The sequence below is a fragment of the Bradysia coprophila genome, chromosome IV (genome assembly GCF_014529535.1).
Source record: "Bradysia coprophila strain Holo2 chromosome IV, BU_Bcop_v1, whole genome shotgun sequence".
In the NCBI taxonomy this organism is placed as follows: domain Eukaryota; kingdom Metazoa; phylum Arthropoda; class Insecta; order Diptera; family Sciaridae; genus Bradysia; species Bradysia coprophila.
The window spans coordinates 2,614,068-2,638,134 of NC_050738.1; the positions used below are offsets into that span (position 1 = coordinate 2,614,068).

A 24,067-nucleotide genomic window follows, 5' to 3' on the forward strand; every position below is an offset into this window, starting at 1 on the left:
CTTTTTAATTGTAGTAAAAGATGAAGTTCTGCAACCATGTAATCCCAGTCCTTGTGGAGCAAATGCCGTTTGCAAAGAACAAAATGGTGCCGGCTCATGTACATGTCTGCCAGAATACTTCGGTGATCCTTACAGTGGCTGTCGCCCAGAATGTGTAACTAATAACGATTGTCCATCCGACCGAGCATGTTTGAACAACAAATGTAAAGATCCATGCCCAGGTGTCTGTGGCCAAAATGCTCTTTGTCATGTTTCCAAACATGCGCCCAGTTGTACATGCTTGGAAGGTTATACTGGCAATCCGTTTAGTTCTTGTCATGAACCACCTCCACCGAGTAAGAACTATTAAACGTTTCTCAACCGGACTTCCATCAATCTAAATTCCGCGCCAATTTTTTTCTCTATTATTCAGAACAAAATATTCAACCCTGCGTACCGTCACCATGTGGACCGAACAGTCAATGTCGCGAAGTCGACAATCATGCCGTATGTTCTTGTTTGCCGAACTACATCGGCTCAGCACCAAACTGTCGTCCCGAATGTGTAGTCAGTTCCGAATGTGCCCAAGACAAGGCATGTGTGAATAAGAAATGTCAAGATCCTTGCCCGGGCACATGTGGACAAAATGCACGTTGCCAGGTCGTTAACCATAATCCGATCTGCTCCTGTTCACCAGGTTTTACGGGCGATCCATTCGTTCGATGTGAACATAAAATACGTAAGCTCGTACATTCTATTATGCTTCCTCTTCTCTGGGAGTTCTTCATAACAGTTGATTCATAGATGATTTAATCGCGCGAAAATTACTTGAGTTTGGTTTTTTAAGTTTTTGTAATGTTTCACTTGGCTTAAGTCATAAATCCAATACGAAATGACTGTTACGAAGCTACTCGACGGAGAAAACTAGAAAATATTCGATAACCTGTCCAGTGTTTCGTATGACCCGTTGTGGCGATTATCGAGTGTTTTCTATTGCTATTTCATTTAGCGTCAATGGAAACGATTAACTGACTTGCATTTGAACATTTCGTATTATGCCAGTGAGTGTATCAGTCGAGACGAATTGTGGGCAACGAATTGATCGGATTAAAAATTAAAATCTCCAACCCGTAACCGTTCCCATTGACGTTAATGCATGCTCTTATGTAAAAAATTTATTTCTTCATCTCTTATTATTGTAAATAAAACTTTTAGAACACACACCAGTTGTAATTGGTACATGTTCGCCTAGTCCTTGCGGCCCACATTCACAGTGTCGTGTTGTGGGCGATACACCAGTATGTTCATGTTTACCGAATTACATTGGACGGGCGCCAAACTGTCGACCCGAATGCATGATTAATGCCGAATGTCCGGCTAATTTAGCATGTATCAGTGAAAGATGTAAAGATCCTTGCATCGGTGTTTGTGGTAGATTCACAACGTGTACCGTATTGAATCATAATTCGATGTGTCATTGTGTGGCTGGATATACGGGCGATCCGTTTACTGGATGTACAGAAATTATACGGAGTAAGAGTGTTCACCGGAACTTATTTTTTTTGTTTGTTAAGACGGACATAAATTGATCTATACGGAAGTGAATAGCGACTGCATTTTAGCTATTACGGGTGGTTTTCGATCTTTTTTTGTTAAAAGTTTACATTCTTTTGTATAAATTGATTTCGAATGTACACTATCTCTGTTTGGTAGATTTCTGTCTTTTTATTGTATTTATTTGTAGAAAAAAAAATCTTTTTTAGGTTGATAGTAAGTGAAACTTCGTAATAGTTAAAATGCAGTAATAATACATCACCAATGATACACATAGCGAGAAAGTTTTTGACGATATGTGGGCACACTTAGCGAAAACAAACTTTTTTCTTTTCTTTGTTTGATAAGAATAATGTAGAAAATTTTCTAAATTTTATTTCTTTCTCTAAACTTTTGTACATTTTTAATATTCATTTTTAATCGACGAATAAATTTAGTCATGACACTAAACTTCGTCACTTAAAATCTTACAAAAAAAAACGTTTTTTTAAATAAACCAAAAAACATATGAAATGTAAAATACTACAGACATTAACCAACAATTTTAACAATTAATGTTTTTGTTGATTAAAAAAAGAAGAAAATATTTTATTTTGAAGATACCATCTTGCTGAGCCGCTGAACGAGAGACGTGAATGTGATGTGAATTAGGAATTCCGAAAATAATCGCAGAATGATTGTTCATTTCGTTGAAAAAATATTTTCAAGGATTTCCCTATCCTTTGTCAAGGATTTTTTTACTATTTTTGTATGGGTTTTCAAAGGATTTTTAGGTTATGCGATTTTCCTCGAGGATTTTCTATGTATTTGAGGATTTTCTTTCGTAAAGTTTTGAAGGATTTTCTAAGAATTTTTGCCTTTTGGCAAAGTGAAAGAAAAGTGAAAATAAATGCCAGAGTGCTGATGACAAATTTAGTGATATTTGCGGTTGTTGAAGTCGTTAAAGCTACTTTAACGATGGGGTCTGTTTGAACCCGTCAACTATTTTCATTTGAACAGTTTTCATAGTCAAAAATTTCCTTAAAACAAGGCATCAGAACAGTCGGAGCGTTTGCTGCGACTTAGCCCCGTACAACCCGTAATCCTATTTCGTCCGCAACCACAATACGTCCGTAGCCCTAATAAGCCCGGAACCCTAATACGTCTACAACCCTCTAATGCGTCTGTTACCAAAATGCAAGTCAAGTTGGGAATTGTCAAATTTACTGAAAGTGTTTATTTTTAAAATTGCGCATAGCGCAATTACGAAAGCCCGTACGAAGTACCTCTCAAATAAAACCAACAATTTACGACATTATTTTAGAAACCCAATATTTTTTGCCAACTTTCCATTGGGTATTCAATTACCTCTCAAATGAAACAAAAACTAGCAAAATCGGTTGAGATTTACTCGATTTATGTGCAAAAAGCACTTAGGGCTGAGTAGCGGCCTTAGTGCAAGGGCCCAAATTTAAAACTTTTTTTTGCCATCATTCTATTCGGCATTCAATTATCTCTCAAATGAAACAAAAACTAGCAAAATTGGATGAGATTTACTCGATTTATGTGCAAAAAACACTTAGGGCCGAGTAGCGGCCTTAGTCCAAGGGCCCAAATTTGAAACTTTTTTCGCCACGTTCTTTTCGGTATTCAATTACCTTCCATAAAAAACTAAATCTAGCAAAATCGGATGAGATTTACTCGATTTGTGTGCAAAAAACACTTAGGGCCGAGTAGCGGCCTTAGTCCAAGGGCCCTAATTTAAAAATTTTTTTCGTCACGTTCTTTTCGGTATTCAATTACCTTCCATAAAAAACTAAAACTAGCAAAATCGGATGAGATTTACTCGATTTATGTGCAAAAAACACTTAGGGCCGAGTAGCGGCCTTAGTCCAAGGGCCCAAATTTGAAACTTTTTTCGCCACGTTCTTTTCGGTATTCAATTACCTTCCATAAAAAACTAAATCTAGCAAAATCGGATGAGATTTACTCGATTTATGTGCAAAAAACACTTAGGGCCGAGTAACGACCTTTGAGCCCTCCCAACAAGTCCACGTTACATCTTACCCAAAAACAATGTTCAGCAACTTTGTTCTACTCGTCAATACCTTTCATTTGATATATCACAAGCAGCTATTGCGTGCGTATTTCGGTAGATATCGTCGAAAGACTGAAAAACACCTATAGGGCCCTAGCTCTGGAGGGGCCGACCCTACCATGCCCATTTTCGAACTTGACCTTACTTTTGTCGATACCAATCGGGAAAAAAAAGAATTTTGAAAAAAGGTTGTGATTTACTCTAGCTAGAGGGGTCACGGACGGACGGACGGACGGACGGACGGACATTTTTTTTATTGCGGATTCGTCATCTATGAACATAACCAAATGCTTTGCCCTTACTGTCTGCTTCCAATTCGACGTGTTACAAACGGCATATTAATCTTATAAGCCCCCAGTACTTCGTACGGGGCTAAAAATCTTCGATAGTTATCAGCCAGCTGATTAACGTCAAAAAATGCTTTAACTTTTGATCAAATGAAAAATGCATTGAAAAGCTTAAAATTATTTTAAATGATCCTCAAGTTCAATAAATTCATTAAAATAATCCTAAAAATGTCTTAATAAAATGAAAAACTTCCTTACATAATGCAAAGAAAATTCTCTTCGCATTTTTTTGAAAATCCTTTTTCATTCTACTTACGATACCATCCGATGGTTATGAGTCGTAAATAGTTACAACTCGTCTCCACAAATCTATTAATTTGGCACTAGATTAGAGTTTTGGAAGGCTTCTTCAATTGAGAAGCAGGAACCCAGATCAAAGATCCTTTGGTCTACACTCCCTGACCTTACTATTTTTTCCTGTTTTCGATAAGAACTCCTTATTAAGAAGTCGTTTGCCATCTAATGATAGTAGATCCTCATCTTCGAGTTCATAAAACTTGAAGGTGCGAAACTTGAGATTGGTGTTAATTGGACGATCCTTAAGCTATGCCAGTTTCAGTCGCCGACTTTTTCCGATTTATGACACTAACCTTAAATTTTCAAACATCTACTGAACCTCACTATGAGTTTTACATATTGGTGAAGTAGTTTAATCGCTGTTACACTCAAGAGTCTCACCTTTCCATAAATTGTCATAACGGCATAATGAATAATACGAAAGCTAATCCTACAGTGTTTACATACAAAAAAAAAACTTTCGTTCTCTTCCAATTTAATAACCAAAAACTGTTGAGAATTTCACATCTGCAATACACGGCAATCGATTCCAACTAGTTGTGCTCAGTTCAAGATATGGTACCTTCAACAACTGAAAACGGGAAAACAAAATGAATTCTATCAAATACCGACAATAGAAAACAATTGCCCCAACAGATCAATTTTATTCGTTCAAATTTATTGAGCTGGAGATTCTGCGATTCTGTTACTAACACAGCCTTTATTCCCACAGTACAACCAACAGAGCAACCTACAAACCCTTGTAATCCTAGTCCATGTGGAGCGAATGCCGTGTGTAAGGAACGCAATGGAGCTGGTTCATGCGCGTGTCTTCCCGATTACTTTGGTGATCCATATAGTGGCTGTCGACCTGAATGCATTCAAGACTCCGAATGCGATCGATTGAGAGCATGTGTGAACAATAAATGTGTTGATCCGTGCATTGGTGTATGTGGAGGTGAGTAGTAATCCGTTTGCTTGTCGATGAAAAAATATTTTTTCTCGAAAATGTAAAACTTTCTCGATTTTCTACGCAGTAAATGCTGAATGTCGTGTGCAAAATCATTCACCAAATTGCATGTGCATCCCCGGATACACTGGTAATCCGATCGGCGTTTGCACAAAAATAGAAACTCCGCCACTAGTAGAACGCGATGAACAGCCATGTAATCCATCGCCTTGCGGTCCTTACAGTCAATGCAGAGAAGTAAACGGCCATTCCGTATGCTCCTGTCTGCAAGGCTACATTGGAGCACCACCACAATGTCGACCAGAATGTACAACGAGCAGTGAATGTTCGTCTACTCAGGCGTGTACCAATCAAAAGTGCATTGATCCCTGCCCAGGCACGTGTGGTCTAAATGCCCGGTGTGAAGTGTACAATCACAGCCCCATATGCAGTTGTGGTCCAGATCATACAGGCGATCCATTCCGAAGCTGTCAACCGATTATACATGAAATAGAGAAGGTTGAGACACCACGTGATCCGTGTCAACCGAATCCTTGTGGTCCTTCGTCCACTTGCCGAAATCATGGTGGTACACCTACGTGTCAGTGCTTACAAGGATATATTGGAGCACCGCCAAACTGCCGACCCGAATGCGTTATTAACGATGATTGTTCAGCTAGATTGGCTTGCATCAATAATAAGTGCAAAGATCCATGTCCCGGTTCTTGTGGCGGTAAGTAGAATTGATGTTTGTTTGATAATCTAAGCGGTTTTGTAAGCTGAGACCCTAAAAAAATGTTCGTTTCTATTGTTCGCAGTAAATGCCGAGTGCTCGGTTCATAGTCACACCGTGTCATGTCAGTGTCCAACTGGTTACACTGGTAAGTTTGACTAACAAAATGACAATTTCCATGGAATAAAATCCAAAAATTATTCTTAAAGGTAACCCGTTCGTTCAATGCTTATTTGTCCAAAAGGACGAGAAGCCCATCAACCCATGCGATCCATCGCCTTGTGGTAAGTTACGCGGTTCAATTGAATTTCCAAGAGTCAACGAGAAAACAAAATAAATTTTTTAATTCTTCCAGGACCAAATAGTGAATGCATCCAACGTAATGGTGCTGGATCATGTAAATGCATCCAGGATTATACAGGAAATCCATATGAAGGCTGTCGACCCGAATGTGTTTTGAGCTCTGATTGTCCAACGCACAAGGCCTGCATCAGAAACAAATGTAAAGATCCTTGTCCAGGAGTTTGCGGTTTAAATGGTGCGTATAAGTTACAATCACGACGACGTTTAGAGATTTATTTTCACCAAATCTAACGGATTTTAATACTGAACAGCTCAATGTATACCGGTCAATCATATTCCAACGTGCATTTGCATAGACGGATATGTTGGCAATCCATTGGTATCATGCCAAGAACCACCCAAAATCGATCAGACACCACTCGATCCCTGCCAACCTAGCCCGTGTGGACCAAATAGTAAATGTCGTGTAGTCAACGATATTGCTGTCTGTTCGTGTGTTGACGAATACATCGGATCGCCGCCGAATTGCAGACCTGAATGTACAGTCAATTCTGAATGTCCTCAGAATAAAGCTTGTCATAAATTCAAGTGCGCCAATCCTTGTGTGGGAACGTGTGGAGTTAATGCCCGGTGCGAAGTTATCAACCATAATCCAATATGTAGCTGTCCATCGAATATGACTGGAGATCCGTTTATTCGTTGCACACCGATTCCCAAAGCCGATCCGGAACAACCAAAAGTACCCATCAATCCTTGCTATCCATCACCATGCGGAAGTTTCGCCGAATGTAGAGCAATAGGCGAAACACCATCATGTTCCTGTTTACCAAACTATTTCGGAGCACCGCCGAATTGTCGACCAGAATGTGTTGTCAATACTGACTGTCCATCCGACAAGTCGTGTATTGCCGAAAAGTGTAGAAATCCTTGTGAAGGATCTTGTGGGTGGAATGCTGAATGTCGTGTACAAAATCACATTCCCATTTGCCAATGCCGAACAGGATTTACCGGCGATCCGTTTACACAGTGTTCCGAAATTCAAATCATTCGAGATCCCATCGTAACTTCTCCATGTGATCCATCGCCATGCGGTTCGAATGCTGATTGCAATGATGGTGTTTGCACATGTAGACACAACTACTTCGGTGATCCGTATTCGGGATGCCGCCCTGAATGCACTATGAATACTGACTGTTCACCGCAAAAGACTTGCATAAATAATCGTTGTGTCGATCCATGTCCAGGAACTTGTGGAGGTTAGTAGATCGTCAGAGCGTATGCTTGATGACATGATATTTATGTTCCATTTCCTATCGCACAGAAAATGCTCGCTGTGATGTTTCCAATCACATACCAAGTTGTAGTTGCCCACCTGGTTACACCGGAGACGCTTTCGTTTTGTGTAGAAGAGAAGAACAAGTGCAGAAAGATCCATGCGGTTTTTGTGGACAAAATGCAGTGTGTCGAATCAGTCAAAATGGCATACCAGGATGCTCATGCCTTCCTGGAATGATTGGAAGTCCACCGTCGTGTCGACCAGAATGTTTATCCAGCGGAGACTGTCCATTAGAACAGGCTTGTCTCAATCAAAAATGCGTGGATCCATGCCCTGGAACATGTGGCAGTAAGTGACTTTGAATGATTCCTATTGCTCGATTGGATTGGGAGTGAACGCGACACTAAATGTTAATTGTTTACAGGCAATGCCAAATGTAAAGTGATCAATCACAATCCGATCTGTACCTGTGCAACTGGCTTCACTGGCGATCCGTTCACACGTTGCTATGCCGAAATTATCGATAACGATCCTCCACCGAAATTGAATCCATGCCATCCGAGCCCGTGCGGACCGAACGCTGAATGCAAAGTCATTCGTGAAACTGCAGCATGCTCATGTCTGGCAAATTACATCGGTTCACCGCCGAACTGTCGACCAGAGTGCACCATCAATCCCGAGTGTCCGAGAGATAAAGCTTGTATGCGACAACGATGTGTGGATCCATGTCCTGGAATTTGCGGAGGTGAGTTTTGATGGTAGCAATGGAGCTAAGGGACAATCTTAATCGAAACATTTCATGCCGACAGTTAACGCACGTTGCACGGTTATTAATCACACACCATCTTGTTCCTGTGATATTGGCTACACCGGCGATCCGTTCACCAATTGCGTGCTGAAGCAGGGTGAGTGCAATTTATTTTTTTCCTTTTTTCGTTTTGTTTTATTTTTGCTTTCAATAAAATTTAAGTTTAAAACGAAGCTTTCTTAACGCGAAAGTATAAGATAATGTGCAACGCTTGGATTTGCAAACTAATCCAAATTCGTAACCAAAATGAATAATCGTTACAACAAACAAACAAGTTCAGTGTTCGCCGATTGATGACTTTGCGTGCTTCACACTTTCGTTAGGATTGCTCATAAGTCCAGCCTATAACTAGTTCGATCCTGCCTTTTTCGAACATCTCATTTCTAATACAATTAGACAAAAAAATGCTCTTGCCTGCCAGATTTTTCTAATTTTTGCTCGTTCGGTGTCCTCTTCATTTCTTTCAAATTTTTGCGCTGTTTTTTTACCACTATTTCGGTCAAAATTGTTACCAAAAACATTTGTAAGAGATGACACATAGTATGCGTAACAGATTACTACTCGCGTTATGCTATTCCAATTTCAATTAAAAATGCTTACCGCTGACAATTAAGAAAATGCGGGAATTTCGGGAGCTCGTCCGAAAACAAAATAACCGAAATTCATAGTCTACATGTAGGCTTATAGTCTACAAATTCATATCTATTACTTAAGAGCAATAGACCCTTTGCAAATTTGTAGCCTACATTTAGGCGGAAAAATATTTTTTATTAAAGCACTCAAAAATGTGTTACTTTTAAAGGAAAAATTGGTTTGGCTGACTTAACCCACTTGGATAAACCTGTTCAGATTACATGAATTTACACAATCTGCAAAAGTTTCCCCAAGTGGGATAACTCATAAACCAATTTTTCCTTAAGTAACAACTTTTTGCGGGCTTTATTGGTTTTACTTTAAAAAAAAAAATTGGTTCAGAAAAATCATCAAAAACGATATTTTTCCGCCTAAATGTAGGCTACAAATTTGCAAAGGATCCATTGCTCTTAAGAGCAATCTTCAATCGGCAAATTTGTAGGCTACATTTCGGCACAAAAATGTTGTATTTTTAACGATAATTTTACCCTATCATCCTTTTTGGAAAAAACAAAAACATCGTTTGGTGTTAGGTTTCAATAAAAAATAGAAAGGTTTGTGATGAAAGGTTAAGAGGTTCCGAGCGTACGCTGAAATTGTAGCCTACATTTCTGCGTTTCGAAATTTTTGATCGCTGATATATTTTTACGAGAGCCCTTTTTGAAAAATGTACGACCACATTTTCGAGTAAAAATATGTCAGCTTTGAATAAAAAATAAAATTGTCTGTGAAAGTTTCATGTGCTTTGAGAAAAGTGTACCTTTGATGCAAGTGGGGCATCGGTACAGTTTTCTCAAAGCACATGAAACTTTCACAGACAATTTTATTTTTTATTCAAAGCTGACATATTTTTACTCGAAAATGTGGTCGTACATTTTTCAAAAAGGGCTCTCGTAAAAAGATATCAGCGATCAAAAATTTCGAAACGCAGAAATGTAGGCTACAATTTCAGCGTACGCTCGGAACCTCTTAAGTTAGAGAAAACTCAATAGTGAACGAAAATTGACACTAATTTTGAGTTTACTCGGACCTAGGTTACAAACATTTCTATTTTTGATTCAAATGTGTTAGCTTTCAACACCAAACGATGTTTTAACTTTTTCCAAAAAGGATGCGAGGGCAAAATTATAGTCAAAAATGTAACATTTTTGTGCCCAAATGTAGGCTAAAAATTTGCCTCGGCTACCTGTACAGTGTGCATGGTTCTCGGATGATTTATGAATTACGGTTAAATCTAAACTTCTCAATTTTCAAACACGCACACACAAGTAGTGACGAATGTTTTTTTCTTAAAACATATGCGATCAAAGTCATCAATTAACGGAACACTAAACAAATAAAAATCGACAAATAATTATTATTAGTTTAACGCTGAACTAATGCTTCAGAAGCCATAACAAAATAGACTCAGAGTGCAATAAATTTTTAACATAAACAACTAGAACAAAAGTTCTACATTACCATACTGAAATACAAAAACCACTTTAATTCACAACGAAATACAATTAATTCATTAATTCAGAATATTTATCATCAATTAGTCACATTCATTGTTTGAAAGCGAAGTATAAAAACGTTAAATCAATTAACGAAAACGTTCAATCGAATAACGAAAACGTTCAATCGAATAACGAAAACGTTGAATCAATTAACGTGTCGTAGTTAATAACAACAACAACAAATATTTCATTTAGAGACATTGATGTTAATGCATTTTAAACTTACGAAAATAATTTAATTTAATTTGACGTCAGAGGGAAACAATTATTTCACGCGTGTGGATTCAAAATCATTTTTGTTAAGAGGGGTCGGTCCTATCTAATTTATAAATTCTTAGAATTACCCTCAATTCTGAAATCAATCTGCAGTGTCGCGCTGGGTGGAAACAACAAGAACGAATGGTGGGACGGGCCATTGGAACGGATGTAGTGAAATATGAGCGAATAAGTGAAAAGAACGAGAGTAAATTATGAATGACAGGAAAATGTGGTTGAATGACAAGAAAATGTGGTCGAATGCAGGAAAATATGAGTGAATGAATGGAAAATATAAGCAAATGAATGGAGCGAACGACGGGAAAGTATGAGCGAATGGCATGCGAATAGTGGGACAGGATTTTCCGTTGTTGTTTCATCCTCGGTACCATGAAATTTCACCATTTACACTGTTTCAAGGTCGCGGAACTTTGAAAGCCGACATATGTTCTCTTTTGTGTTTTACTGGACTTTTCTGAATTTTGCATGTATTCTTATACGTAGAAATCGGGGACTCAAGTAAAACACAGAAACAGAAAATGTGTCGGTTTTCGAAATTCCTTTCGTGTAATGTCCACTTTTTCGAAATCAATTAATTTTCCGATTTCATTACACTAATTTTGACGACCTTTTTTTGCAAAGAGAACCAAGTTGTTCTAAATTGAGTGAATTTGGAGCGTTAGAACTGCTCCCTTTTTCATTTCTCTTCGGAAACATTGATTACAGCATTACCAGCTTTCCAAACCAATACTTGTCTCACGTAAATTTTTTCCTGACCTCAATTTCTTATTATCCTTACCGTTTCTTCTTAAGGAAATTTGCCATTTTTACTCAATATATCAGTCAATATTTCCATCAAAATTCCATCAATACTTGAAGCAGAAAATGGCTCATTTTTGTGGCTACGGTTTAAACTTGTAATAAAAAAGTTTTACGAATTTAGGCAGCAGTGACGTCTGTATAGCTCCACTACATCGGCTTCACACTAAAAAGTAACAGGAACCGGAAGCGTGAGTTCAAATGACCACTCCATATGTTTGCACTACGAATCGTTAGTAAATTATTGAAGAAAAACAAAAATTACTCAAACATGTCTACCTTTGATATTGTATTAACGATAAGTAGTTGAGACGTATGGAATGGTTATTTGAACTCATGGCGCTGTCCCCATTACCTTTTTTTGTGTGAAGCGGCTGCAGTGGAACCACAGACGTTATTGAAACCAACTTATGTATGCTACAGAGACATATCCAAAGCACTATATCACCATAAGTGTACAAAATACGCTCAGTGTTATAAGATTGTTGATTCCACACGTGAAATGATTTCAAACTCGGGTCAAATTCGTCGATTATAGAGAGATTTACAATATTTAAAAATTGTTCTGGAGAATTGGTAGTCACGCTCATACTTCATTGAAAACTATTTTTGCTTGTTCTACAATTTGGCCTTTTAATTGTGAGAGAATCGGTACAAATCATTACAAACGAAGCAAACTCACCTTCATGAAACAAAATTAAAGGTGATTGATTCAGACAGTTCAGAGCATTAATACTTTTCAACTGAAGATTGAATTATACCGAAAAAATAAATAAAAATAAAATCAACAAAATTAGAAACTTTTGAAAATATGAGTGAGAAATTGATTTTTATTCAAAATTTAAGAACAAATATTATTAACTGTGCAACTTTCATATTCGTCATACATTAAATATAGAGAAACTGCCGTCAGTAATTTATACTTAGCAAAGAATCAGTGATGTGATGAATGTGATATTTTGATTTTAAAAAACAAAACAACATAAAGGAAAACGAGAGTTCCAGGTAGGCACTAGGCTCTCCAACGTTGGACACATACATTTTAACACCAACAACAAAAACACTTTGTCTCAATTTCACTTAAACAATTGAAGTCAATCACTTCTCTCTATGTCTTTGCCTTTATGCGAAAATAACCAAACATAATATGCAAAAACTCCGGTCTGAATATGTCTAACTGAAATTGCGTCTAATCCTGTACTCTGAAACACACAACACTATACTCCTTACAGCTATAATTATCCCATATACCTGCACCTGCAACACTCACACTTAATAATCTGGGCCACAAATCTAAAATAATAACAAAACTCTTTTGAGGTTATAATCTAAAAAGATGAAAAGCGAATCTTAGATGTATACGCTACGCAAATAATCAATGCCTTGGTGATACGACAAAATTTTAACGACAAATCTTACAAAAAATAAAACGAGAAATATCATCCACCCTTTTAGCCGAACCAATGGAAAATCTATCACCGTGCTATCCAAACCCTTGCGGCTCGAATGCTAATTGTAGAGAGCAAAATGGAGTCGGCTCTTGTCAATGTTTGCCTGAGTATTACGGTAATCCGTACGAAGGATGTCGCCCAGAATGTGTACTTAACTCTGACTGTCCATCGAACAAAGCTTGTACTCGAAACAAATGCCAGAATCCTTGTGGTGGAAGCTGTGGCCAAAATGCCGAATGTCAAGTAGTGAATCATGTTCCATCTTGTACATGTAGAGTCGGCTACACTGGTGACCCATATATACACTGTAACATTCAGAGAGACCGTAAGAACTTCTTCCATACGTATACTAACACATTATTCATTTCCCCAATCACAAACCGAATTAATCCTCTTCTGCGTCTATACCCACACCACCATTTTGTTTGATTTTACAGCTGTTATCGAATACCGTGATCCCTGTTTGCCTTCACCTTGTGGACCGAATAGCCAATGTCGCGTAAATAACGGTCAAGGTGTTTGCTCTTGTCTACCAAATTACGTTGGCAGTCCGCCTGGTTGTCGACCTGAATGTGTAGTTAGTTCAGAATGTTCGTTCGATAAGGCCTGCGTAAATCTGAAATGCGTTAATCCATGCACAGCTGGTACTTGTGGTGCAAATGCCCAGTGCCGAGTAATTAACCATAGTCCGATCTGTACTTGTAACAATGGTTTTACGGGCAATCCATTCACGATCTGCAACCGAGTTCCACGTAAGATTGCGATAGTCAAACAAAACGTTCAATGAGTAAACTCATCCACTGAAAAACATAATTTTGTAGCCCCAACAGTAGAAAATGAAGAAGAAGGAAAGAGAGATCCCTGCTATCCTTCCCCTTGCGGCCCAAATTCGCAATGCCGAGATTTTAATGGCTCCCCATCGTGTTCCTGTCTTCCAACTTACATTGGTGGGCCGCCGAGTTGTAGGCCAGAATGTACAATTAGTTCCGAGTGTCGAAGCAATCAAGCCTGTATTAGAGAAAAATGTCAGGATCCTTGCCCCGGACTTTGTGGAATATCGGCTCAATGTACTGTAATCAATCATACACCAATCTGCACTTGTCTGGATGGTTATCAGGGTGATGCGTTTACCATTTGTCAACTCATTCCGCCTCGTAAGTGGTTTTTCACTGAACGTTGCATTCCAATTCTTACGAAACAAAAAACTTTACGTAGAACAAGTACCACTCCAAGAAGACCCTTGCAATCCTAATCCTTGTGGATCGAATGCAGTGTGCAACAATGGCGTTTGCTCTTGTATGCCAGAATATCAAGGAGATCCAAATATTGGTTGTCGTCCCGAATGCGTTCTAAACTCTGACTGTCCGAGAGATAAGGCCTGTTTGCGAAGTAAATGCACAAATCCATGCTTGTCCGAACCTTGCGCACAAAATGCCATTTGCGAAGTTGTATCTCACATTCCAATGTGTACTTGTCCGCCGGGATTGGAAGGAAATGCCTTTGTTCAGTGTCAACCTGTTAGAGGTATGCATATTTTGATCACTAAAAGTCCATTCGAAGCTTGTACACTTAAACGATGACTTTTAGCTCCAGTCATAGAAAATCCTTGCCAACCATCGCCTTGCGGACCGAACAGTCAATGCAGGCAAATCAATGGCCAAGCTGTGTGCTCTTGTGTACCAAACTACATAGGAAGCCCTCCAACATGTCGTCCGGAATGTACCATAAACTCTGACTGTCCATTTACCCAGGCATGTTCCAATCAAAAATGTCGTGACCCTTGTGCTGGTACCTGTGGAATCGGAGCAAAATGTATGGTTGTGAATCACAATCCCATTTGCAGCTGCCCGAATCGATATTCTGGAAATCCATTTGTCATGTGTCAGCCAATAAGTATGTCTGCCAAATCAAATTTTCTATTCGCTTAGAAAGCACCTACAAACTTCCATGTCTCATTTAAATAGTTGAGCGTCCAATGGAAGAAGATACAACCGATCCTTGCCGACCTTCACCTTGTGGGCCCTATGCTGAATGTAGAGATATTGGAGGTTCACCGTCTTGCTCATGTTTGCCAAACTATATCGGCTCAGCACCATACTGTCGTCCCGAATGCATTTCGAGTTCCGAATGCGCTAGCAACCTCGCTTGTATAAACAATAAATGCAAAGATCCATGCCCGAATTCGTGCGCACAAAATGCCGAGTGTCGCGTTGTTAGTCACACTCCGATGTGTGTCTGCTTGGCTGGATACGTTGGAGATCCATTCACTCTGTGCACGGTGCAACAGTCACCGATATATGAACAGGCCACACCTTGCATTCCCAATCCGTGCGGCTCGAATGCTAATTGTAGAGAGCAAAATGGAGTCGGCTCTTGTGAATGCTTGCCTGAGTACTACGGTGATCCGTACCAAGGATGTCGCCCAGAATGTGTTCGTAACTCTGACTGTCCATCGAACAAAGCTTGTACTCGAAACAAATGCCAGAATCCTTGTGGTGGAAGCTGTGGCCAAAATGCCGAATGTCAAGTAGTGAATCATGTTCCATCTTGTACATGTAGAGTCGGCTACACTGGTGACCCATATATACACTGTAACATTCAGAGAGACCGTAAGAACTTCTTCCATACGTATACTAACACATTATTCATTTCCCCAATCACAAACCGAATTAATACTCTTCTGCGTCTATACCCACATCACCATTTTGTTTGATTTTACAGCTGTTATCGAATACCGTGATCCCTGTTTGCCTTCACCTTGTGGACCGAATAGCCAATGTCGCGTAAATAACGGTCAAGGTGTTTGCTCTTGTCTACCAAATTACGTTGGCAGTCCGCCTGGTTGTCGACCTGAATGTGTAGTTAGTTCAGAATGTTCGTTCGATAAGGCCTGCGTAAATCTGAAATGCGTGAATCCATGCACAGCTGGTACTTGTGGTGCAAATGCCCAGTGCCGAGTTATTAACCATAGTCCGATCTGTACTTGTAACAATGGTTTTACTGGCAATCCATTCACGATCTGCAACCGAGTTCCACGTAAGCTTGCGATAGTCAAACAAAACGTTCAATGAGTAAACTCATCCACTGAAAACAAAATTTTCTAGCCCCACCAGTAGAACATATAGAAGAAGAAAACAGAGATCCCTGCTATCCTTCCCCATGCGGTCCAAATTCACAATGTCGAAATTTTAATGGCTCCCCATCGTGTTCCTGTCTTCCAACTTACATTGGTGGGCCGCCGAGTTGTAGGCCAGAATGTACAATTAGTTCCGAGTGTCGAAGCAATCAAGCCTGTATTAGAGAAAAATGTCAGGATCCTTGCCCTGGACTTTGTGGAATATCGGCTCAATGTACTGTAATCAATCATACACCAATCTGCACTTGTCTGGATGGTTATCAGGGTGATGCGTTTACCAGTTGTCAACTCATTCCGCCTCGTAAGTGGTTTTTCACTGAACGTTGCATTCCATTTCTTACGAAACAAAAAACTTTACGTAGAACAAGTACCACTCCAAGAAGACCCTTGCAATCCTAATCCTTGTGGATCGAATGCAGTGTGCAACAATGGCGTTTGCTCTTGTATGCCAGAATATCAAGGAGATCCAAATGTTGGTTGTCGTCCCGAATGCGTTCTAAACTCTGACTGTCCGAGAGATAAGGCCTGTTTGCGAAGTAAATGCACAAATCCATGCTTGTCCGAACCTTGCGCACAAAATGCCATTTGCGAAGTTGTATCTCACATTCCAATGTGTACTTGTCCGCCGGGATTGGAAGGAAATGCCTTTGTTCAGTGTCAACCTGTTAGAGGTATGCCTATTTTGATCACTAAAAGTCCATTCGAAGCTTGTACACTTAAACGATGACTTTTAGCTCCAGTCATAGAAAATCCTTGCCAACCATCGCCTTGCGGACCGAACAGTCAATGCAGGCAAATCAATGGCCAAGCTGTGTGCTCTTGTGTACCAAACTACATAGGAAGCCCTCCAACATGTCGTCCGGAATGTACCATAAACTCTGACTGTCCATTTAGCCAGGCATGTTCCAATCAAAAATGTCGTGACCCTTGTGCTGGTACCTGTGGAATCGGAGCAAAATGTATGGTTGTGAATCACAATCCCATTTGCAGCTGCCCGAATCGATATTCTGGAAATCCATTTGTCATGTGTCAGCCAATAAGTATGTCTGCCAAATCAAATTTTCTATTCGCTTAGAAAGCACCTACAAACTTCCATGTCTCATTTAAATAGTTGAGCGTCCAGTGGAAGAAGATACAACCGATCCTTGCCGACCTTCGCCTTGTGGGCCCTATGCTGAATGTAGAGATATTGGAGGTTCACCGTCTTGCTCATGTTTGCCAAACTATATCGGCTCTGCACCATACTGTCGTCCCGAATGCATTTCGAGTTCCGAATGCGCTAGCAACCTCGCTTGCATAAACAATAAATGCAAAGATCCATGCCCGAATTCGTGCGCACAAAATGCCGAGTGTCGCGTTGTTAGTCACACTCCGATGTGTGTCTGCTTGGCTGGATACGTTGGAGATCCATTCACTCTGTGTACGGTGCAACAGTCACCAATATATGAACAGGCCACACCTTGCATTCCCAATCCGTGCGGTTCGAATGCTAATTGTAGAGAGCAAAATGGTGTCGGCTCTTGTGAATGTTTGCCTGAGTACTACGGTGATCCGTACCAAGGATGTCGCCCAGAATGTGTTCTTAACTCTGACTGTCCATCGAACAAAGCTTGTACTCGAAACAAATGCCAGAATCCTTGTGGTGGAAGCTGTGGCCAAAATGCCGAATGTCAAGTAGTGAATCATGTTCCATCTTGTACATGTAGAGTCGGCTACACTGGTGACCCATATATACACTGTAACATTCAGAGAGACCGTAAGAACTTCTTCCATACGTATACTAACACATTATTCATTTCCCCAATCACAAACCGAATTAATCCTCTTCTGCGTCTATACCCACATCACCATTTTGTTTGATTTTACAGCTGTTATCGAATACCGTGATCCCTGTTTGCCTTCACCTTGTGGACCGAATAGCCAATGTCGCGTAAATAACGGTCAAGGTGTTTGCTCTTGTCTACCAAATTACGTTGGCAGTCCGCCTGGTTGTCGACCTGAATGTGTAGTTAGTTCAGAATGTTCGTTCGATAAGGCCTGCGTAAATCTGAAATGCGTGAATCCATGCACAGCTGGTACTTGTGGTGCAAATGCCCAGTGCCGAGTAATTAACCATAGTCCTATCTGTACTTGTAACAATGGTTTTACTGGCAATCCATTCACGATCTGCAACCGAGTTCCACGTAAGCTTGCGATAGTCAAACAAAACGTTCAATGAGTAAACTCATCCACTGAAAAACATAATTTTCTAGCCCCAACAGTAGAACATATAGAAGAAGAAAACAGAGATCCCTGCTATCCTTCCCCATGCGGTCCAAATTCACAATGTCGAAATTTTAATGGCTCCCCATCGTGTTCCTGTCTTCCAACTTACATTGGTGGGCCGCCGAGTTGTAGGCCAGAATGTACAATTAGTTTCCGAGTGTCGAAGCAATCAAGCCTGTATTAGAGAAAAATGTCAGGATCCTTGCCCTGGACTTTGTGGAATATCGGCTCAATGTACTGTAATCAATCATACACCAATCTGCACTTGTCTGGATGGTTATCAGGGTGATGCGTTTACCAGTTGTCAACTCATTCCGCCTCGTAAGTGGTTTTTCACTGAACGTTTGCATTCCATTTCTTACGAAACAAAAAAACTTTACGTAGAACAAGTACCACTCCAAGAAGACCCTTGCAATCCTAATCCTTGTGGATCGAATGCAGTGTGCAACAATGGCGTTTGCTCTTGTATGCCAGAATATCAAGGAGATCCAAATGTTGGTTGTCGTCCCGAATGCGTTCTAAACTCTGACTGTCCGAGAGATAAGGCCTGTTTGCGAAGTAAATGCACAAATCCATGCTTGTCCGAACCTTGCGCACAAAATGCCATTTGCGAAGTTGTATCTCACATTCCAATGTGTACTTGTCCGCCGGGATTGGAAGGAAATGCCTTTGTTCAGTGTCAACCTGTTAGAGGTATGCCTATTTTGATCACTAAAAGTCCATTCGAAGCTTGTACACTTAAACGATGACTTTTAGCTCCAGTCATAGAAAATCCTTGCCAACCATCGCCTTGCGGACCGAACAGTCAATGCAGGCAAATCAATGGCCAAGCTGTGTGCTCTTGTGTACCAAACTACATAGGAAGCCCTCCAACATGTCGTCCGGAATGTACCATAAACTCTGACTGTCCATTTAGCCAGGCATGTTCCAATCAAAAATGTCGTGACCCTTGTGCTGGTACCTGTGGAATCGGAGCAAAATGTATGGTTGTGAATCACAATCCCATTTGCAGCTGCCCGAATCGATATTCTGGAAATCCATTTGTCATGTGTCAGCCAATAAGTATGTCAGCCAAATCAAATTTTCTATTCGCTTAGGAAGCACCTACAAACTTCCATGTCTCATTTAAATAGTTGAGCGTCCAGTGGAAGAAGATACAACCGATCCTTGCCGACCTTCACCTTGTGGGCCCTATGCTGAATGTAGAGATATTGGAGGTTCACCGTCTTGCTCATGTTTGCCAAACTATATCGGCTCTGCACCATACTGTCGTCCCGAATGCATTTCGAGTTCCGAATGCGCTAGCAACCTCGCTTGCATAAACAATAAATGCAAAGATCCATGCCCGAATTCGTGCGCACAAAATGCCGAGTGTCGCGTTGTTAGTCACACTCCGATGTGTGTCTGCTTGGCTGGATACGTTGGAGATCCATTCACTCTGTGTACGGTGCAACAGTCACCGATATATGAACAGGCCACACCTTGCATTCCCAATCCGTGCGGTTCGAATGCTAATTGTAGAGAGGCAAAATGGTGTCGGCTCTTGTGAATGTTTGCCTGAGTACTACGGTGATCCGTACCAAGGATGTCGCCCAGAATGTGTTCTTAACTCTGACTGTCCATCGAACAAAGCTTGTACTCGAAACAAATGCCAGAATCCTTGTGGTGGAAGCTGTGGCCAAAATGCCGAATGTCAAGTAGTGAATCATGTTCCATCTTGTACATGTAGAGTCGGCTACACTGGTGACCCATATATACACTGTAACATTCAGAGAGACCGTAAGAACTTCTTCCATACGTATACTAACACATTATTCATTTCCCCAATCACAAACCGAATTAATCCTCTTCTGCGTCTATACCCACACCACCATTTTGTTTGATTTTACAGCTGTTATCGAATACCGTGATCCCTGTTTGCCTTCACCTTGGTGGACCGAATAGCCAATGTCGCGTAAATAACGGTCAAGGTGTTTTGCTCTTGTCTACCAAATTACGTTGGCAGTCCGCCTGGTTGTCGACCTGAATGTGTAGTTAGTTCAGAATGTTCGTTCGATAAGGCCTGCGTAAATCTGAAATGCGTGAATCCATGCACAGCTGGTACTTGTGGTGCAAATGCCCAGTGCCGAGTAATTAACCATAGTCCTATCTGTACTTGTAACAATGGTTTTACTGGCAATCCATTCACGATCTGCAACCGAGTTCCACGTAAGCTTGCGATAGTCAAACAAAACGTTCAATGAGTAAACTCATCCACTGAAAAACATAATTTTCTAGCCCCAACAGTAGAACATATAGAAGAAGAAAACAGAGATCCCTGCTATCCTTCCCCATGCGGTCCAAATTCACAATGTCGAAATTTTAATGGCTCCCCATCGTGTTCCTGTCTTCCAACTTACATTGGTGGGCCGCCGAGTTGTAGGCCAGAATGTACAATTAGTTCGAGTGTCGAAGCAATCAAGCCTGTATTAGAGAAAAATGTCAGGATCCTTGCCCTGGACTTTGTGGAATATCGGCTCAATGTACTGTAATCAATCATTACACCAATCTGCACTTGTCTGGATGGTTATCAGGGTGATGCGTTTACCAGTTGTCAACTCATTCCGCCTCGTAAGTTGGTTTTTCACTGAACGTTGCATTCCATTTCTTACGAAACAAAAAACTTTACGTAGAACAAGTACCACTCCAAGAAGACCCTTGCAATCCTAATCCTTGTGGATCGAATGCAGTGTGCAACAATGGCGTTTGCTCTTGTATGCCAGAATATCAAGGAGATCAAATGTTGGTTGTCGTCCCGAATGCGTTCTAAACTCTGACTGTCCGAGAGATAAGGCCTGTTTTGCGGAAGTAAATGCACAAATCCATGCTTGTCCGGAACCTTGGCGCCACAAAATGCCATTTGCGAAGTTGTATCTCACATTCCAATGTGTACTTGTCCGCCGGGATTGGAAGGAAATGCCTTTGTTCAGTGTCAACCTGTTAGAGGTATGCATATTTTGATCACTAAAAGTCCATTCGAAGCTTGTACACTTAAACGATGACTTTTAGCTCCAGTCATAGAAAATCCTTGCCAACCATCGCCTTGCGGACCGAACAGTCAATGCAGGCAAATCAATGGCCAAGCTGTGTGCTCTTGTGTACCAAACTACATAGGAAGCCCTCCAACATGTCGTCCGGAATGTACCATAAACTCTGACTGTCCATTTACCAGGCATGTTCCAATCAAAAATGTCGTGACCCTTGTGCTGGTACCTGTGGAATCGGAGCAAAATGTATGGTTGTGAATCACAATCCCATTTGCAGCTGCCCGAATCGATATTCTGGAAATCCATTTGTCATGTGTCAGCCAATAAGTATGTCTGCCAAATCAAATTTTCTATTCGCTTAGAAAGCACCTACAAACTTCCATGTCTCATTTAAATAGTTGAGCGTCCAGTGGAAGAAGATACAACCGATCCTTGCCGACCTTCACCTTGTGGGCCCTATGCTGAATGTAGAGATATTGGAGGTTCACCGTCTTGCTCATGTTTGCCAAACTATATCGGCTCTGCACCATACTGTCGTCCCGAATGCATTTCGAGTTCCGAATGCGCTAGCAACCTCGCTTGTATAAACAATAAATGCAAAGATCCATGCCCGAATTCGTGCGCACAAAATGCCGAGTGTCGCGTTGTTAGTCACACTCCGATGTGTGTCTGCTTGGCTGGATACGTTGGAGATCCATTCACTCTGTGTACGGTGCAACAGTCACCGATATATGAACAGGCCACACCTTGCATTCCCAATCCGTGCGGTTCGAATGCTAATTGTAGAGAGCAAAATGGTGTCGGCTCTTGTGAATGTTTGCCTGAGTACTACGGTGATCCGTACCAAGGATGTCGCCCAGAATGTGTTCTTAACTCTGACTGTCCATCGAACAAAGCTTGTACTCGAAACAAATGCCAGAATCCTTGTGGTGGAAGCTGTGGCCAAAATGCCGAATGTCAAGTAGTGAATCATGTTCCATCTTGTACATGTAGAGTCGGCTACACTGGTGACCCATATATACACTGTAACATTCAGAGAGACCGTAAGAACTTCTTCCATACGTATACTAACACATTATTCATTTCCCCAATCACAAACCGAATTAATCCTCTTCTGCGTCTATACCCACACCACCATTTTGTTTGATTTTACAGCTGTTATCGAATACCGTGATCCCTGTTTGCCTTCACCTTGTGGACCGAATAGCCAATGTCGCGTAAATAACGGTCAAGGTGTTTGCTCTTGTCTACCAAATTACGTTGGCAGTCCGCCTGGTTGTCGACCTGAATGTTTTAGTTCAGAATGTTCGTTCGATAAGGCCTGCGTAAATCTGAAATGCGTGAATCCATGCACAGCTGTACTTGTGGTGCAAATGCCCAGTGCCGAGTAATTAACCATAGTCCTATCTGTACTTGTAACAATGGTTTTACTGGCAATCCATTCACGATCTGCAACCGAGTTCCACGTAAGCTTGCGATAGTCAAACAAAACGTTCAATGAGTAAAACTCAATCCACTGAAAAACATAATTTTCTAGCCCCAACAGTAGAACATATAGAAGAAGAAAACAGAGATCCCTGCTATCCTTCCCCATGCGGTCCAAATTCACAATGTCGAAATTTTAATGGCTCCCCATCGTGTTCCTGTCTTCCAACTTACATTGGTGGGCCGCCGAGTTGTAGGCCAGAATGTACAATTATAGTTCCGAGTGTCGAAGCAATCAAGCCTGTATTAGAGAAAAATGTCAGGATCCTTGCCCTGGACTTTGTGGAATATCGGCTCAATGTACTGTAATCAATCATACCAATCTGCACTTGTCTGGATGGTTATCAGGGTGATGCGTTTACCAGTTGTCAACTTCATTCCGCCTCGTAAGTGGTTTTTCACTGAACGTTGCATTCCATTCTCTTACGAAACAAAAAACTTTACGTAGAACAAGTACCACTCCAAGAAGACCCTTGCAATCCTAATCCTTGTGGATCGAATGCAGTGTGCAACAATGGCGTTTGCTCTTGTATGCCAGAATATCAAGGAGATCCAAATGTTGGTTGTCGTCCCGAATGCGTTCTAAACTCTGACTGTCCGAGAGATAAGGCCTGTTTTGCGAAGTAAATGCACAAATCCATGCTTGTCCGAACCTTGCGACAAAATGCCATTTGCGAAGTTGTATCTCACATTCCAATGTGTACTTGTCCGCCGGGATTGGAAGGAAATGCCTTGTTCAGTGTCAACCTGTTAGAGGTATGCCATATTTTGATCACTAAAAGTCCATTCGAAGCTTGTACACTTAAACGATGACTTTTTAGCTCCAGTCATAGAAAATCCTTGCCAACCATCGCCTTGCGGACCGAACAGTCAATGCAGGCAAATTAATGGCCAAGCAGTGTGCTCTTGTGTACCAAACTACATAGGAAGCCTCCAACATGTCGCCGGAATGTACCATAAACTCTGACTGTCCATTTACCAGGCATGTTCCAATCAAAAATGTCGTGACCCTTGTGCTGGTACCTGTGGAATCGGAGCAAAATGTATGGTTGTGAATCACAATCCCATTTGCAGCTGCCCGAATCGATATTCTGGAAATCCATTTGTCATGTGTCAGCCAATAAGTATGTCTGCCAAATCAAAATTTTCTATTCGCTTAGAAAGCACCTACAAACTTCCATGTCTCATTTAAATAG

The 24,067-nt window shown here is 40.8% G+C and overlaps 2 protein-coding genes and 2 long non-coding RNA genes across 4 annotated transcripts in view; 3 read left to right on the forward strand and 1 right to left on the reverse strand.

Annotated features, from left to right (window-relative positions):
- Positions 1–24,067, forward strand: part of LOC119066469 — a 226,056-nt gene that overhangs the window by 140,800 nt on the left and 61,189 nt on the right. The window contains 12 exon segments of the mRNA XM_037168975.1: positions 15–335; positions 413–718; positions 1,195–1,512; positions 4,967–5,191; positions 5,271–5,915; positions 6,001–6,063; positions 6,125–6,199; positions 6,271–6,453; positions 6,530–7,474; positions 7,540–7,842; positions 7,919–8,239; positions 8,304–8,399. Coding sequence (XP_037024870.1) covers positions 15–335; positions 413–718; positions 1,195–1,512; positions 4,967–5,191; positions 5,271–5,915; positions 6,001–6,063; positions 6,125–6,199; positions 6,271–6,453; positions 6,530–7,474; positions 7,540–7,842; positions 7,919–8,239; positions 8,304–8,399 — 3,801 coding nt within the window.
- The window catches only part of LOC119066483, a 274,825-nt gene that overhangs the window by 77,180 nt on the left and 173,578 nt on the right, over positions 1–24,067 (reverse strand). The window contains exon 2 of the long non-coding RNA XR_005085754.1: positions 12,760–12,765. This is a non-coding gene — a long non-coding RNA (uncharacterized LOC119066483). The remainder of the gene's footprint in view (positions 1–12,759; positions 12,766–24,067) is intronic.
- Positions 20,900–21,116, forward strand: LOC119066486. Its single transcript, XR_005085757.1, has 2 exons — positions 20,900–20,970; positions 21,033–21,116. It is a non-coding gene; the product is annotated as an uncharacterized LOC119066486 (long non-coding RNA).
- On the forward strand, positions 21,560–22,533 carry LOC119066473 (neurogenic locus notch homolog protein 4-like). The gene is made up of 2 exons (XM_037168979.1): positions 21,560–21,713; positions 21,785–22,533. Exons 1-2 carry the CDS (start codon positions 21,635–21,637, stop codon positions 22,531–22,533), a joined length of 828 nt encoding a protein of 275 aa, XP_037024874.1. The 5' UTR covers positions 21,560–21,634.